The 18,152-nt window shown below is 41.5% G+C and overlaps 1 protein-coding gene across 1 annotated transcript in view; it reads right to left on the bottom strand.

The window, feature by feature from the left end:
* Positions 1-18,152, bottom strand: part of KLHL14 (kelch like family member 14) — a 102,466-nt gene that overhangs the window by 17,367 nt on the left and 66,947 nt on the right. Inside the window, exon 4 of the mRNA XM_003127890.6 lies at positions 4,047-4,136. Coding sequence (XP_003127938.3) covers positions 4,047-4,136 — 90 coding nt within the window. The remainder of the gene's footprint in view (positions 1-4,046; positions 4,137-18,152) is intronic.

Below are 18,152 nucleotides of genomic sequence, written 5' to 3' on the forward strand. Positions count from 1 at the left end.
GCATGTATACACAGCACAATAATTAATTGCACAAATATATATTGAGAGCCTACTATGTGTCTTATGTAGTCTAGGTTCTGAGAATATATTGGTAAACAAGAAAGAAACTCCCTATCTTTGTAAATACATAAACACGCACTTGTCAATAAATAAATAATTATCAAGTGAAAATGAGAGCTATAAAGAAAAATGAAGTAGAGATTGCAAGAGGGGAAGCCAGTTTCAGTAGAATGGTCAGCTGCTCACAGATGCCTTCTGCAAGCCAATCAGATATCTGCAGAATTAGCCTCTCAGGCAGTGCAGAAGGTGAGTTTAAGGTCTCTGGGCTGGCCATGAGTTCAAAACCAGCAAAAATGTTGGGCTGACTTGGACTGACATCAGAAGTACACCAAGGTCCAGACACAATGTGCCTTGTGGACTGTGGTCGAATTTTGTCTTTTGTTATAAGGACATTAGGAAGTCACTGGAAGGTTTTGAGCACGTGAGAAACATGGCCTCATTGATCTCTTACCACACTCACTCCAGCTGCTGTTTAAAGAATTAACTGTAGAAGGGCCACTCTGGAAGTGGGGGACCTGCCAGGAGGTCACTGCATTAGTCAAGGCAAGAGCTGAGGGTGGCCTGAATGAAGGCAGAAGCAAGATATGGCCAAGTTTGGGATCTATTGTATGGGTACAACCAATAAAATTTTCTGATAGATTGAGCATTGGGATAAGAAAACATGAGTAATTAAAGATGACTGCCAGGTTTTTAGCCATAGTGACTGGATGAAAAGTCATGCAATTTACTGAGGTGGGAAAGACTAGGCAGGAGTAATTGGGGGGTTAGGGAGAGGAGCCATGAGCTCTGTTTTGGACTTAACCTTATGGGGCCAATGGGATCTCAAAATAGAAGTAGGCTGCTGGCTAGATGAGGCAGGTGCAAATTTTGGAGTCATTAGTTCAGAGAGATTATTTAAAATCATAGATTATTATTTAAATAATCATAGATTATTTAAAATCATAGATTATTTAAAATCATAGAATGATTATTAAATCATTATTTAATAATCATAGATTATTTAAAATCATAGGGTTTCCCTAAGAAACCCTTTAGGGAGAGGGTTTGGAAATGAAAGATAATGAGTCCTGGGAATGAGCTTTGGGGAAGAAGAAGAAAAAACAGCAAAGGTAAGAAATCGTCAGAAGTGGGAAGAAAGCATATTTTGGGAACCATGTCAAACAGTGTTTCAAAAAGAGGACTGGGCAACGGAGAACTGGCCAGAGGATTTAGCAACATGGGGATTGGTGATAAATGTGACAAGTGCCATTTCAGGGACAAGAGGGGATGAAAGCCTGAGCACTGATGTGGTTATAGGGAGGGCAATAGAATATTAGCTCAGTAAGGAGGGCAGGAGGGGGTGACAGACAGTGAAAAAGTGGTAGGGTTGAGTGAAGGAGGTGGCATTTCTAGGATGATGGCAGATGATCGCCAGATAAAAGGGCAGCAGGTGGTAAAACCTGAGGACATCCTTTGAAATGGTGAGTTTGGGGAGTTCCTGTAGTGGCCCAGTGGGTTAAGAACCCATCTAGTATCCATGAAGATGCAGGATTGATCCCTGGCCTCACTCAGTGGGTTAAGGATCTGGTGTTGCCTTACACTGTGGTGTAGGTCATAGATGTGGCTCGGATCCCGAGTTACTGTGGCTGTGGCTGAGGCCAGTAGCTGCAGCTCCAGCCAGTAGCTGCAGCTCCAATTTGACCTCCAGCCTGGGAATTTCCATATGCTGCAGGTGCAGCCTTAAAAAGAAAAAAGAAAAAAAAAAAAAGAAAAAGAAATAAAATGGTGAGTTTTAAGGATGTGAGTATGGCAATGAAGAGGAAATACAAAAGCTACCTGCCTCCAATATTGTGCAGTATAAGGGTGGGGGTGGGGAACAATACAGTTGCCATCAAAGAGGGTGGTTGGGAAAACAGAACTTAGAGAAGAGCCAGGTGTTGATTAGAAAACAAGTTGAAGGGGAGTTCCTGTCATGGCTCAGCAGATTAAGGACCCGATGTTGTCTCTGTGAGGTTGCATGTTTGATTCCTTGCCTCGATCAGTGGGTTAAGGATCCGGCATTGCCCCAAGTGGACAAATCAGTGAGATCGGATGCCACAGCTTTATGGAAATCTGACTTCGCTCAACGAGAAAATCTTGATTCTCAAGAGAAGGGAATCTGTCCCTTATACACACCCTTCATCCCCCCACTCATCCTTTCAGCTGTATGTGTGACAGAACTTGACCAGGAAGCAGTGGCAGTTTTGCGGGGAGCGGGTTTTCTGTGTCACTAATTAAGTCTGTTTCACAGGATGGGAGGTTCATAGTGTTTTGTGAAGACTGAGTTGTTGCCCCAAGACTGGTCTTTTTTGAATTTTAACTTTTATTTTTTTGCTTTTTAGGGCCACACTCGTGGCATATGGAAGTTCCCAGGCTAGGGGGTAGAATCAGCAGCTGCCGGCCTATGCCACAGCCACCACAACGTGGCGTCTGAGAGGCATCTGTGACTTGCACCACAGCTCATGGGAACACCAGATCCCTGGTCCACTGATTGAGGCATCCTCATGGCTACTAATCAGATTCATTTCTGCTGAGCCACAACAGGAACTCCCCCAAGACTGGTCTTTTAATAAAGGCTTATCCCACCAGGGAAGGGAACTGGACTGAGAGGGTACTGTGGTACAGAAACAGGGCTTTCCAGCCTTCTCTTGCCACGTGTTAATTTTAAGCTGGCCTTCAAAAACAAAAACCAAAAACATTCTGCAGATTTTTCCTTCGATAAACCTGTTGGCTTTGCACTGTTTCCTTACAAATGCTCTATTCTGTTCACATCACTTCCAAGGAGGAAGAGAAGTAAAAAAATAAATGGACAGTTCACAGTGGATTGTGCATCTACCAGGGTGTTTTTGTTTTGTTTTGTTTGTTTGTTTTGGTAATATACCAAATCCGTCATTGCAAAGATAAATTAGAGGAGAGATATTAAATAACATTTTTGTTCCTGACCCAAATCTGTTTCTCCCAAAGCCCAGGAACTGTCTTCTTTCCAACACTAAAAGAGAAGAACCAACAAAGCTGATCTTGAGAAAGAATGTCCCCTTCTCTTTAAAGAAATGTTCTTGGAGGGTGGCCTGGGTTGTTTTCCTTTAAGATTTTCTCAAAGGAACAGATGTAACAATTTTCTATAATTTGCCTTGGTGCAGATGCTGAAAGAAAACATTCACCATAAAATATATGCAGTATATGTAATTTCAGCTGGATGTTCTTGGGTTTTAAAGTAAAAATGTGTACCTGCAAGCTGTTTTATGGTTTCTCAGTCATAATTATCTCTGTTACACAGAAGGCTACAACTGCAGCCCTTCCCTTCACATGCAAGATTTCCAAAAATATCTTGATAATTTTGCATGTTCTGCAAGGCGCAGTGCTTGCCCAGCGTCGAGTTTGGGAAGTGTATTAAAATGTTTAATGTCTTTTTGTGATATGATTATGAAATCACATCAACAAGGAAGATGGTGAATAATTGGTGGATGAAGCCCTTTGCCAAAGATGCAGCAGCCAGAATAGGTTTCAAGCAATAAATGCTGCGGAGGAACTTCAGCTCAGGTTACCTACAGCACGATGGCAGATAATGCTTATTTGTTGAAACTGCATGTTATTATCCTGATAACATGGGAGACAAGTGGTGGAGAAAGTGGTGAGAATTCTTAATAGCTGTCGCTTGCTACCTGCCTCTAGGGAGTCTGGGCTTCTGCTGGTGGCATTCCTCAGGGGATGGATACGGAGAGCGGCTGGGCATCCCAGGGAAGCCAAATCCCCAGACAGTCCATGAGTGAACGCACTGCTGCGTCTGTCCTCTGCCAGCTCAACGGTTGACCCTCCCTCCAATTGTCAGCCCACTTCACCGACTACTTCATTTGTCCCTGCTGCACGGAAATATATTTTCTACGGTAATTACCAAATGGACCGCCCCTGGTGCCTCTCATCACGCACGTACTTGTTGAGCACCTGCTATTAAGTGGTTCAATAGTTACCATTAGGGTTCCATTGGTCCTCTCCGCCCAACACGAACAGGAAGTTTTCCACTTCCACGACGCAGTGATGGGCGCTGTTGTATGGCATAACTGGAAATGAGAAAGAAAAAAAAAAGACGTATAAAATTTTCCATCTTAGGACTTGAGACCTTGGCTCCCAACTAAGAGGCTTTCACCAAAATGTAGAAAATGTGGAGTTCCCGTTGTGGCGCAGCAGAAACAAATCTGACTAGGGACCAGGGGATTTTGGGTTCGATCCCTGGCCTTGCACAGTGGGTTAAGGAGCTGGCATTGCTGTGAGCTGTGGTGTAGGTCACAGATGTGGCTTGGATTCCACGTTGCTGTGGCTGTGGTGTCGGCTGGCAGCTGTAGCTCTGATTCGACCCCTAGCCTGGGAACCTCCATATGCCGCAGGTGCTGCCCTAAAAAGAAAAAAAATAATTAGAAAATGTGACACTAAGTCAGAAGGAAGAAGAGCACAGAGACAGCAGAGTGGGGCACCCACCAATCCATGGGGGCTGGCTCAGTGACTGCAAACCCAACCCCTTTTGATTAATTTTACATAATGTTATTCCACAGACTAGTCAAGAACAACCTGTCAGGCTGCTTTCCATTCTTTAGTGCCCCTCACCTGCCTTATGATGGGGATCACAGTCTAAAACCATGACTGACACTGCCAAATGGTCAGGGCTGGGGGTGACTTCTTGGAAGAAATAACCCGGCATACACTTGGAGCCATTAAGATGCTCTGCCCAAACTTGGCTTGCTGGCAGTCTTTCCATAAACAGACTCGGGGTGCTTGGTTGCTTTCTATTCCACAGCAATGAGCAAGCTGAATTTCCATACAGTTTTAAGTTTTTAAATTAAGGTCCTGCTGATTTAATGCCTTCTCCAAATGTATACGCTTAATTTCCTGTACAATGTCATTAGCAGCACAATCACACATTTTCTATCTATCTGCTTAAGAGCTCTTCTGGAACAAAGATAAAAACTGTCAGGAACATCACAAATATCCATTCCCCTCATCTTGCCCTTCTCTGCCCCAGATGTGGTGGCTGGGAAGAGGGGGGTGTGATTCCAAAACCCACAAAAGCCAGGTTTCTCTGGATCTGTTTTCCTTCACATTTTCTTTTTGGGAGACACATAGGACCAGAATGGGACACCCCTGTCACCCCGTGTGCAGCCTGGTGCTGGTCTCTGCTATTATAATATGATATGGAGAATGTAAGCTTATAGGGCATTAGTTATCATAGCACATGCAGTGGTTTGGGCCCAGTGACACCAGTAGGAAAAATGATGTCCTTGTTCAGCTCATCATATGGGCACCTTAAATCTAGGTGAGGACAAATGGGGAGGTGATGTGCGTGTTCGGGCAGGGAACTTATTGCTTGACACGGATCAACAGAGCACTTAAGAAACCAGTGCAGTGGGAAATCAATATGAGTCAGGGCCAGCTCTGACTTTGTACTCTTTTGCCAATGGTGAGAGAGAGAGAGACAGAGAGAGAGAACCTATCTTATACCCAATTTATTTTGCGTGATATATAGCTCTCATTTCATTTTGTTTTTATTATCTTCTATTTTTCTCAGAATGCACTTATGCTGGCTATGTAAACAAAAATAAGAAGAAACAGGCACAGCTTGGAAACCTATAATACAGCTCCTGAAAGGGCAAATCAGATCAGTGAAGCTTCTTATTAAAGGCTTTTAGGAGTTTTGATTATTTTATGATGTATTTGCTTTTACTGTGAATATTCATTGTTTTTGAACTTATATCCACAAGGGGGATGGCCCTGGTGTAATATAGAAACCCTTGATCTCTGGGGTAATGGAGAAATTGGATGTGCCCTGGAATTGTGTGGTCCATGAATAAGGTCAGCTGATTTAGGAAGTCATCTCAGGAACGTCCTTCTGCCCCCCCATCCTCAGTTATCTCTTTGCAAAATGCTTTTAACTACATAGCTCCTGCAGGCTTCACTTTCCAGAGTCCACTGGGGCAGAACATATGCTGAGTTCATGGAGCAACAAAACTTGGGTGAATGGATATGTTTTGAACATCTTTTTTTTTTTCTTAAATTAACTCCTCATTGTTTGGAGTATGATGCTGGTTCCAAAATACCAAACACAAAACTATGCCACCCATATATTATGTGTATTGTGTATATTGTGAACGGTACTACTTTGGCTTGTCATAATGTCACCTGGGCAGAGTAAACCTGCAGCACTGATGATCATCCATATGCATCTATTCAGATGAGACAGGAGGGTAAGAACAGAGACCCCTGACTACCTCTAGCTTACTTTCTGAACACTGCTCTTGCAATGTTTCTTTTGAACTTTTGGTCACTTCGATGCCCACATTTTACAAATAATAAAAACCTATATTATCTTCTTTTTAACTGGAAGTCCAGCTTTATAATAAAGCACAGACTCTGAAAATAGAACAACAGTTGTGTTTCATTCTCTCCATTTACTTGCTCACATTCAGGCCAAAATTAAGTGAAGGAAATAATACATGATTTATCCTTAAGCCTCTTTCTCATTTGATTACCCCTATTGTTATGCTTTATGCAAACAAATGAAACTATTGCACTAAACTATTGAAACCGTCAAAATAAGAGGTCTTTGAAATGTTAATATAAGGGCTACTTAAAGATATTCTTATTTGTCTACCCATTTTTACTCTTGTTTTAAAACCTTGTATGCCATATTTCTTGGCTACTTCAGCATTTTCATTCCTGAATTATTATCTTTTCTGAATTATTACTGTAAATCGAGAAGCTATAAATACATACAAATAACTCTTTGAGATTCTTTTGAATATAAAGTGCTCCAAATCTATTAGGGAAAAAATCTATATTAAATCAATGTTTGAGTTTTGCAGAAGACCTCATTTCTTGACTTCTGATTAAACCTGAAGGCAAGCAAAACAAAGAGGGCAGTAAGCAAGAGGAAACATCTATTTAAAATGGCCCTGGATACCGCATTTATTGATTATCTTTTAAATAACAAGGAAGCCGGTGCCTGCCGCTCCCTTCCAGATTTCTCTAGGGGTGGACGCTGGCCTCGCTCTCAGATGCAGGCACTGGATAAGTTTGCACTCCCTGTTCATATACAGCCCGGTGTGAGTTTTTTAGCGTGTCAGTCAGTGAGTTAGAGGGAAAGGGTAAAGAGAAGCTAATCAGGATGAAATGAGATTAAAGGCTGTCTAATTTTACAGCAACTGTGATCCATCAGCCACTGTGAAAGTGACAGTGGAAATGAATGATGGAGACAGACAGGTGGGGCTGTACATTTCACTGATTTATCCTCAAATGCACTGGGCCTTATTTTATTGAGTGAACATGACCGCATTTATCATGACTGTCATCTAAACCCACTTCCCTCCATTTAAAAAGGTCACTTTACTCAGAGGGAGCAGGAGAGAGGCACTTTCAAATCAGATTTAAAATCTCCTAACACGTGTTTATAAGGCCCTTTGTGAGAATTCTCAACTTTATTAAACACACTCGAAGCGTTAGAAAGGAAGGGGAATAAAGCAAAGAAAACTGGAAAAGAAGAAACCTTTGGTCACTGAGGGAGCACATTCATTTAGTCCCTAAATTGGAAGCCATTTGTACCATTTTTGCTTTTCCTCCCAACACCTGCTATTCTCTTCTCATCTGAGAAATTCAAGAAAACATTTACATTTAATATTTTAATTAAGAAAGTAGGAAGCAGGCTATACTATAAAACAACTTGGAGAGGATACTAAGTCACGGTATTCACTCTTCAGAATGACTAATCATCACCCACTCAATAGCTGTTAGCCATTGTTACAAGTTAAAACTCTGCTGTAATTCACTTATATACCTGTTCATTGTTTTCCCAGAATTTTTAGGCCATAAAAATCCCAGTGAACCAAATTCTTTTACCCCTCCCTCTACCAGTGCAATGAAATATCCTGGAATGTTGTGCACAGAACTGGACTTTGTGGACATGAAAATTAAGAGTCACAGAGACACACAGAACGGACTTGTTGCCAAGGTGGAGAGGGCGTAGGGGAGGAATGGATAGGGAGTTTGGGATTAGCAGATGCAAACTATTATATATAGAATGGATTCACAACACGGACCTATTACATAGCACAGGGAACTCTATTCACTATCCTGTGATTAAACCAGGATGGAAAATAAAATAATATGAGAAAGAACACATATATATGAATCACTTTGCTATACAGCAGCAATGAACACAATGTTGTAAATCAATTCTACTTTGATAAAATAAATTTGAAAAAATGAACAGTCAAACTCTCAGAATATTTTGTTACTTTCATAATAGTAAACACCATTTACCAAATATTTATTATATGCCAGGCACTCTCTCTATATGTAAAACATGTGTGTAATGATATTTATATAAATATAGTTACCTATATTATATCTCTGAAAATACAATACTTATGTTTTGTTCTTTACTTTTTTTAGGGCTGCAGGTGCAGCATATGAAAGTTCCCAGGCTAGGGGTAGACTCTGAGCCACAGCTTCCAGCCTACACCACAGCCACAGAAACTTGGGATGCAAGCTGCATCTGTGAACTACACCACAGCTCGCAGCAACACTGGATCCTTAACCCACTGAGTGAGGCCAAGGATCGAACACACATACTGATGGATACTAGTCGGGTTTGTTTCCTCTGAGCCACAATAGGAACTCCTTATGTTTTGTTCTTTTTTAAAAATCTTTTTTAATGTTAGGGCTGCACCTGCAGCATATGGAGGTTCCCCAGCAAGGGATCAAATCAGAGCTGTAGCTGCTGGCCTATACCACAGCCACAGCAATGCTGGATCCTTAATCCACTGAGCGACACCAGGATCGAACCTGTGTCCTCATGGATGCTAGTTAGATTCGTTTTCGCTGAGCCACAATGGGAACTCCTCCTTATGTTTTGTTCTTACTTGCTCTTATTCAGGTGGAAATTACATGAAGGGAATAATATATGACATTATAATACATGATAAAATAAATCTACATTTTATTTGCCTATATCTTTCGTTTAATATAACTAACTACAAGGGAAGCATCAGTCATTCATTTCATTTCTGTAAGAAATACTGAGGCTGTGAGAGGTTAAGTCACTTGTTGAAGGTCATACTCAGCTAATGAATGGCAGAGATAGAATCCAAACACAGGGATATCTGGATCCCAACCCACGCTCTCATCCATTTCACTCTACTGATTTTCAATAGGTATGTTCATCCAACCAGCAAGTAATTACTGAGTACCTGTGTGTTCAATGATGGTGTTCCTGAAATTTCTGTATAATTTTTTTTGGTATTGAATCGTTTTTTAAATGTTTATTATTTTCATATTTAAAAGAATCCTTAATTAAAGCAAGAGGACACACCTTTACATTTGTTTTTTCTGTAAATCTATATATTCAAATAGTGGATTTTCTTAAAGTAAGATATATTTATTTGATGGAGCCAGAAAAACACTGACCAAATCAGCCAGCTAAGGATGTAAGGATGGGTAGAGTTCTGTTGGTAGAGGGCTTTTATTTATTTTTTAAACAAAGAGGGCATATTTCTACCTTGCAAGCAGATTCAAAGTATCTTGGGCACACAGGGTTTTTTCCTGGCATGTAAAATATGCAGGGGTCTTGTTGCATTTATGAAGACCATATTCAGCTAAAGATCTACACTAGTGATTCCTTTCATTTTACATCTAAGTAATATATACCTCTTCCAACAGAAACTACAGATATCCATTTTTTTTTCTTTTTATGGCCACACCTGCAGCATATAGAAGGTCCCAGGCTAAGGGTCAAATCAAAGCTGCAGCTGCCTGCCTCCACCACAGCCACAGCAACATTGGATCCAAGCTGCATCTGCAACCCACATCACAGCGTGAGGCAATGCTGGATCCTTAACCCACTGAGCAAGGCCAGGGATTGAAATCCACATCCTCACAGACACTATGGACACTATGTTGGGTTCTTAACCTACGGAGCCACAACAGGAACTCCCATGTATCCTTTACAACCCACAGATTTGCATGAACATCCAAACAAGCGACTGCACAGGACTGTGCTAAGTTTATAAGATTGCAAAATAAATACATGGTTATCAAACATTTATCATTTCAATGTAATCTTTATGAGGGCCTGGATTTCCTTTTGGCTCCAAATACATAAACTTGCAAAACTGTCAAATATGACATAATTTTTTGGAAAAAGTAATTAGTGTCCATGTTTTGTAAAAACACAGTCTTTTCAAAAGTAATGATACATAGGAACAATAAGTTTTCCTCCTCTCTCTATCAGCCTTTCACTTCCCTACAGCAGAGGCTATTATGTTATTGCATTCTTGGGTTTTTCCTCCAGAGTGTTTATATATATGGGTCATATTCTTTAATACAATTGGCACAGCATTCCCTAGGCACCCTCTTTAGCCCCTTGCTTTTTTTTTGCACTCAAGAATACATTCATTTACTCATTCCCCACCAATCAAATATCCGTTCAGTTGCAACTCTATGTCAGGCAACGTTCTACCTGCTGGGAGGTTATGACAAACAGCATCAAGGAACATTCTAGTCAGGGGAAAACATAATCAACAGGGACATAAATAAACAGGCACTTTTATTTCAAATGCTAAGTGCAATGAAGACAAGGAAAGCAGGGTCCACGGAGAGGGAGAGCCAGGGTGAGGAATTTTGACAGTGGTTAGGGAAGGCCTCCCTGAGCAGATTATTTGTGAGCAGAGAATTGACAGAAGTGAGCAAGGGAGCCAGGCAGGTATAGATGGCAGTGTAGAGGCAGGAGCAGAGACAGGAATGGCAAGGGCCAGGTATGCAGGCGTGGAGTGGAACAAGAAGAGCAAGAAGGCCAAGAACAGAAGGCTCTGGGATGAGGTCTGGGATGGAGATCAAGGGCAGAGCTTGGTGACGGTGGGGTCTTGGTCACCACTTGTACTGTCTACCATCCCATTCTTTCCAACAGCCACATAGTGATGGGTGTCCTATGATGTATTCCATCCCCTTCTGATGGCTACTTGTAAATTCATTCAACAAACATTTTCTAAACACTCACTATGTGCAGACACTTTTCTGATTGCTGGTAATCCAGCAGGGATCTAAACTGACAGTGTCCCAGCTCTCTAAGAGCTAAATAACAGAGGAAAGAAAAACGTAAACAGATACACAGTGAAATGCATGGAAACACAGCCAGGTGGTGACAGACAATGTAGAGAGGAGAAAAATGGGATAATATGTGAGAGAGTGAGTGCCTGGCGATGGCTCTAGCTGGGCTGGCCAGGGAAGGCCTCTCTGGGGCTGGCATTGAAGGTAAATTTTGAAGAGTGAGAAGGGGCTGTTAGGAGAAAATAAGGGGAAGGAATCCATGCAGAGACCCTGAAGCACAAGTGAGCTGCAGCAGCCCAGAGAAAGCCCCTGTGTCTGGAGTCCCAAGGGTAAGTGCTGGAGAGACACAAAGTAAGTCAGGAAGTAGCCAGAGGCTGGGTAGATGGGTCTTTATAAGTCGGGATAAGCAGTGTGGATTTTATTCTAAGCAATGATGGAGGGAAAGGTTTTAGAGGGCTATTAGCAGCAGCAGGACATACTCTGATCTATTTTAAAACTACTGTTCTGGGAGTAAGAACCTGACATAGCATCCGTGAGGATGCAGGTTTGATCCCTGGCCTTGCTCAGTGGGTTAAGGAACCGGTGTTGCCGCAAGCTGCGGTGTAGGTCACAGATGGATTTTGGATCTGGCATTGCTGAGACTGTAGCATAGGCCGGCAGCTGCAGCTCTGATTTGTCCCTTAGCCTGGCAACTTCTATATGCCATGGGTGTGGCCCTAAAAACACATAAAAAAAAAAAGCAAGAAAAACACTACAGTTCTGGCACCTATGGATACTGTGGGAGTAAAAGGGGAAGATTAGGCAGGGAGCTCCTTCTGTGGTCTACATGGGAGATGAAGTCGTGGCCAGAAAGGACCCTAGGGTTGGAGGGAAGGGGATATGTGTTGAAAGTCATTGCTATTATAGACAGTGCTCAGCTGGGTGTCCTCATAGGTACGCAACACGCATACCCTTTATTTTATCTGTAGGAGTCATTCTTCCAAGTGAAATTCCTGAGCCAAAGGATGGGTGTGTTTCACAATTTGAGGGATATCATCATATTGTACTCCGTTTTACATTGTACTCCTTTGCCAACATGGTAGGTGAACACATTTAGTTAAAATTTAAATCTCCATTTATTTAATCATGGGAGAAGCTGAGCATCTTTTCATATGCTTAAAATCTATTTGTATTTTATATATTTTCCTGTTGGTTTTTGATTTCTTGATATCATATGTTGCCTATTATTATGTGATCTCTGTTTTTAAAGTATTCTTTTCTGTGGGGCTATCCAAACTGGCAAAAGAAATAATATTTTGGAAGTATGCTATTGCTGGAATATATACTTGTGAAATATTTACTCTTGAAGCAAATTCAAATAGCAATTACATTCTGTTGAAAACAAATACAACCTGAGAGATGCCTCACTTTAAAGATATTGAATGAGTATTTCTTGCCATAGGATTGTAGAAAAACTTTTAAAAAATAATTTCTTCAATTTTATAATAACTATAATTGAGAAACATAAATGTTTAAAAATTTAGTGGTTTAATTCTACCATCTCATCTTTCTGCAAAGATCTAGCTACGTGGCCAGTGCTTCTTTGGAGATAAAAACAGACACAGAGTAAAACATTTTGCATGAAACAGGTGCTTGATAGATATTATTAAATATATAATAAATAATCTGCAGAAAAGGCTCTGTTACTCTTTTCTGGTTTTGGACTGGTCTATCCCTGAAAATTACAAATAAATGGAAATGTTTTGTGTATTTGGGGATGATTTGATCATTATGGGCGGTTAGTCTGGAAAATTAAATCCTGGAAGAAATTCACATGGTCTGAATCTAGTGATGAGTTGGTGGAGGTTCTAAATTAACCCAAAGGTTGCCAACACTTTCTCCCTGGCTTCCAACATGTTCTGCACACTGTATAACTGGAGACAAAGTTATTGAAGTGAGTTCAAAATCAATCTGAAAAAAAGTGCCTATATGTTAGGTTTCAGAGGCCATGCAAGAACCAAGAGAGTCTGTTTCCCTTTCATAATTTGAAACTGTATCTAAGGACAGATACTCTTCCTAACAATGAGTATTGCTTTGTTATTCTCTCCTCTGTGCAACTATTGCAGTAAATGCACACCTTTACCCTACACTTGACCAGTCACGATACAGTGTATTAAAATCACCTGTCCTTTGCACATCACACCCCCCTCCCTGGCCAACCAAAGGATCTGTGAGCTCCTTGTGGGCAGACTGTGTCATCTCTATAGCTTTATGCCCAGCACCGTGACCAGGACAAAGGACAGTACAGCCTTAGGCATTGCTCTAGCTTTTATACCTATTTCGGTAATTAGAAATATTAGTGAATCAAGAAGTGTTAGTACCATGAATGAGTGAATGCTGGCTTAGAGTGACTGGAATTTGCTTCTTCAGAAGGTATAAAAAATGTGAAAGGTACCAAAAGATGTGAAGGAGGGAGGGCGTAAAAGAATTAAAGGGAGGAAATTCAGGATTCTGTGGCTTCTAGATGGATGTCACCCTAAATGTAATACATGGGTTAAACAAGGAGGTTTGTAAGTTCTCCAAAGACCGTGACATATTTCTTTAGGAACTATCATAGGTCTAATTGTGCCAAGGTCAAAGGTTTTCAATAAATCCTTATTGCTTTATGGTTTTAGCTCTGAGCAAGTAAATGGAGGGAAGTGCTGACAGCCAGCGAGGCTAAGGGGACTTAAAAATAGGACTTCTATTAGCCATTTATGCAAAACCGACTTTCAAAGTCTTATTTTTAATCACAATAATTCCACTATTATGTTCTTATATCACGACTGTTATTATAACATCAGCTATTTTATCTTGGATATTTCTTGGCATGTTAGAATTTTTTAAATAGTTCTATTTTTACTTTTGGAAAATGAAAAAAAAATATTTGGGGGTGAAAGCTGCAGTTTCATCCAAAGATTAGAGTTTGTTTGTTTGTTTGTTTTCTGTTTTATAAAGAGTTGTGTTTTCAGAGACGTGGTGATGGAACACGCTGGCACTTTGATGTTTGTCCTTTCTTAAGGGCCAATACAGCACCTTCCTGATCATGTCCTTCTCAGGGAGTGAGAAACTGCACTTATTGTTCTATACCCAAAAAGGCTCATTAAAAAGAGTCAACTTTTTAATGAATGAATGAATGAAAGCAGTAGAGCAACTCATATAACTTAAACTTGTGATGATAAGATCCTCAACGGAGGTCAAAGGAGCCAGGCCTGTTCATGCCGTGGATGATATGGCAACAGGATAGCAAAAATGACTGTGAAACAACTTAAATTCTCTTCGATGATGACCCTACAGCTGTCTCAGGGTACTTGAGGGCAGGAAGAAGGAAATGGGTACGGTCCAGATAACAAGGAATTGTAAGGAAGCGTTTTGTGATGTGGATCACACTCAATATTGAAAAGTGAATTCTCGTGGTTCAATTTAAAACCCAGGAGACAGCAAAAGAATCTATGGACTCATTCATTTGCCTCATTCAAAAATGTGTGCTGAGGAATTAGTTATTGCGCTAAATTCTCAGACGCCATTCCTGTATTTTCTTGTGCTAAACTCTAGGATGCCACAGTGCAGAGAGAAGGAGAAGGTATAAACAGAGAAATAGGATACACAGTTTTAGAACAGCAAGAGAAGCACCAAGGAGGAAACGTCCATAACTTCAGGGAGAAGGTGAGACTTAAGATACATCATAGAACTAAGACGGGATTTTCCAGGCTATCACAGCAGCAGAAGTCATTATCAGTAAAAGAAAAATGGATTCAACAAATAGTTATTGAGTTCCTATTATGTGCCAGAATCTTGGGCTAGGTTCTAGGGATATTATTTTAATTTTAATTGGATTATTTTTATAAAAAATGATTTTTTAAATGAAATCAGGTTCCAAAGTGTCCTTACTACTATGATAATATTATACAATATCAACAACTGTGTTGAAATTACAGAAAATGTGGTTGGGGAACATGGGAGCAAATAAAAGGGAGGGACTTAGACCACCAGCAGTCAGGGTCTCTGCTCTAGTTGAATCTCTCCCAATATTTGGAGCCACCTCAGAGTTCTGGAAGCAGTTGGTAGGATTGGCTGCACTGTGAGCCATGGCATTGGTCTTTTAGACACCCCTCACCGCATTTGCTCTTCTTACTGCTTTGGCGTGGCATTGTGCTATTGCACTGACTTGACATGAAAGGACATTTCATTGCAAAGATTCAGAAGGATTTGCAATATACCCCTCTGTGGCCATTTCATGATGGGTGCATGTAGGTGTGTGTGTGTTTGTACACCTTCATGTGACTCCATGTGTGTGTGTTGTATCTGGGAAGCATGAGAGCCGTCAAGTTGGGCACTGAAGATTGTTCTGAGTCAAGAGCTAATAACCTCCCAGGGAAATGAAAGTACTGTCCATGATCTTAGGAGATGAGTTCATGGTGGAGGGTCTTGGCTGATGAGGTACTTAGAACTGCTGCTCGAGCATGTTCTGAAATCTGTATTGCTGGGAAAGAATAGACAACTAGAGCTGTGCAGATCCACAGAGGGAAACATGTAGGCCAATGAGATGAAAACTGAAGTTCCACTTTCTCCTCTTTTGGCACCATTTTTTTTTACTGGCAAAACTAGATAGTCATTGACTGCTAAGTGACATTTACTTATGCATATATTTATGAACATGCATGAATATTTGGCACGTCTCTTATCTTAGAATTTAGATTGAGCCTCTAAGACAGAAGCTGATCTAAAGATCTGTGCCAGGACTTTTGGTGGGTAAGTGCTGCATGAACCAGCCTTTGGGAGACTGGATCTCTAGGTTCTTGTTAGTTCAGGTGTGTTCCATGGACCTGCAGCACCAGCTCACTTGGGAGCTAATCATCAATGCAGAATCCCAAAGACCACCCTAGACACCCTGAGTCAAGCCTCATTTTACAGATCCCATGGGTACTATATAGTCCGAGCATCCTTGAGCCATCCCAGATGCCTGGATCCTATTCCTGACCTTCTGGAATTTCCAAGATTGGGTCTAGGAAGCTGAAATTTCAGTATGCTTCTGAGATTGTCCTTAGGCACACCGACAGTCACACTAATCCCCAAAAGACTTGCTCCAGTCATGTTTAAATTGGGTCAGAAAAACTGAACTCCTTAAGCTATTTTGGTAAATGATTTCCTTTCTTTCTATGCAGAGCAGTTTGTAGGTTAATGTCTGGCAGGTAGTTGATGCTCAATAAATGCTAGTTTTGTGGGAAAAAAAACATATCTGTGCCAGACCATGGATGCAGGATTGGTCATGTGATTGTACACACACACACACACACACACACACACACACACACACAGAGACTAGATATACAATGATGTGGAAGACTATTCATGAGATGGGAATTTTTTTTTTTTAAAGAGAGTGGTTGTGGAACCAGAGGGCATTTTCCATTCACAGGAGAACAGATCACTCCTCCCACCCTCCACCACAAAGACAAAGGCTGGTAGAGGAATCTTGGGGCAGATGTTTCTGTGCCTCTCGGGGCTTGGCAGGCACAAGAAGTCTGAAGACAAAGGGCTGGGAGCCATCTGTGATGGGAGTGTGGAGGGAGAGGGCTGGTGCAGGAGTGGTTTGCATTTCTGGATTTCATGGGGCCACTGGGTGGGTACCCAGTTCCTCTCTGTGGGCTGAACTGGGGCTTGGGAACTCTGCTTGGCTAGAGCTGCCAGAAGGGATCCCCGATACAACTGCCAAGAGCAATTGCCAGGTCAAGGTATCCCTAAGAGAAGCCATGTGGTGGACAGCAGGAAGTCTTCAGAAAGAGGTTCATAACAGAGCCCGTAAAGACAGCTCATGAGAAAGCAAAGTCAGCTTTACAGCACTTGCCTCCTGGAAGCCGGGTTCTAAAAACACCAGGAGAATAAGAGATTTTCTCCCCTTGGCTTCTCCTCCTCCAGCTCTGACTCTGGTTGAACCTAACTAGTCAGATGGCTAACTCCCATCCAAGGGTGTGTCAGCCAGTCTCACCCTCACATTAACTTTCACCATGTAGGAAAGATGTAACAGAGTAAGGCTGAAACTGCGATCCTAAGAAAGGCCTGGCCTTTTCTATAAAGGTTAGACTTTGGCTGATGTCTTAGACTTCAGGAATGTTCCCACTACCTTAACTAAGAGTGGCTGTCTGTGCCCAAATTGTACAACCATGGGATTTATACTGCTTTTCTTCTGGGATTATGGAATTTTGGTATCTGCTAGGCAGATGTCTACCTGAGAAGCCCCCAGTAAAATCTTGGGGCAGTGAATCTCTAGTGAGCTTCTCTGGTAGAAAACATGTCATAGGTGTTATCACAATTTGAATCTGGAGGCAATAGGTGCATCCTGTGTGTCTCTGCTGGCAGAGAACTCTTGGAAACTTGAGCCTGATTTCCTCCCGACTTTGCCCAGGCATCCTTTCCCTTTGCTGATTTTGTCTTATATTTCCCCCCATAATGAGTCATAGCTGTGAGTACAACCATATGCTGGTCCCGGTAGTCCTCCTTGTCAGTCATTGAACTGGGGGGGTCAAGAGGAGACAGAGAAGCTTTAAGTGTATTTAGAGAAGAAGGTTTTGATTGAACACCCCTACAATCCCTGGGGATGCTTTAAGAAATTCCTAAGGTTTAGCCACAGGGAGAGATGAGACATCCAAGAGAGAGTTTCTGAAAAACCAGTGGTTGGGAAAAATGAAGTTGTTTTTAGTTGGTCCTGTATATGAAATTCTTTCAATAAACTGATTATGGATCTATATATTTATGACATGGCTGCTTCTGGGCTCCAGGAAAGCATGGGCTCCAGATCTCCTCTGGTTGGAATCAACATGCAAATCTCCCAAGGATCCACCAAATCCCTACAGCTGTCTCGTCACAGGTACTAGAGGATTTATCAGAACATCTGACACCATGGCCCTCTTTATTGGGAAATTGGCAGTTACCTGAAACATGACTGCAGACATGTAGGAGACTGTAAG

Source organism: Sus scrofa, chromosome 6, assembly GCF_000003025.6.
Source record: "Sus scrofa isolate TJ Tabasco breed Duroc chromosome 6, Sscrofa11.1, whole genome shotgun sequence".
NCBI lineage: Eukaryota > Metazoa > Chordata > Mammalia > Artiodactyla > Suidae > Sus > Sus scrofa.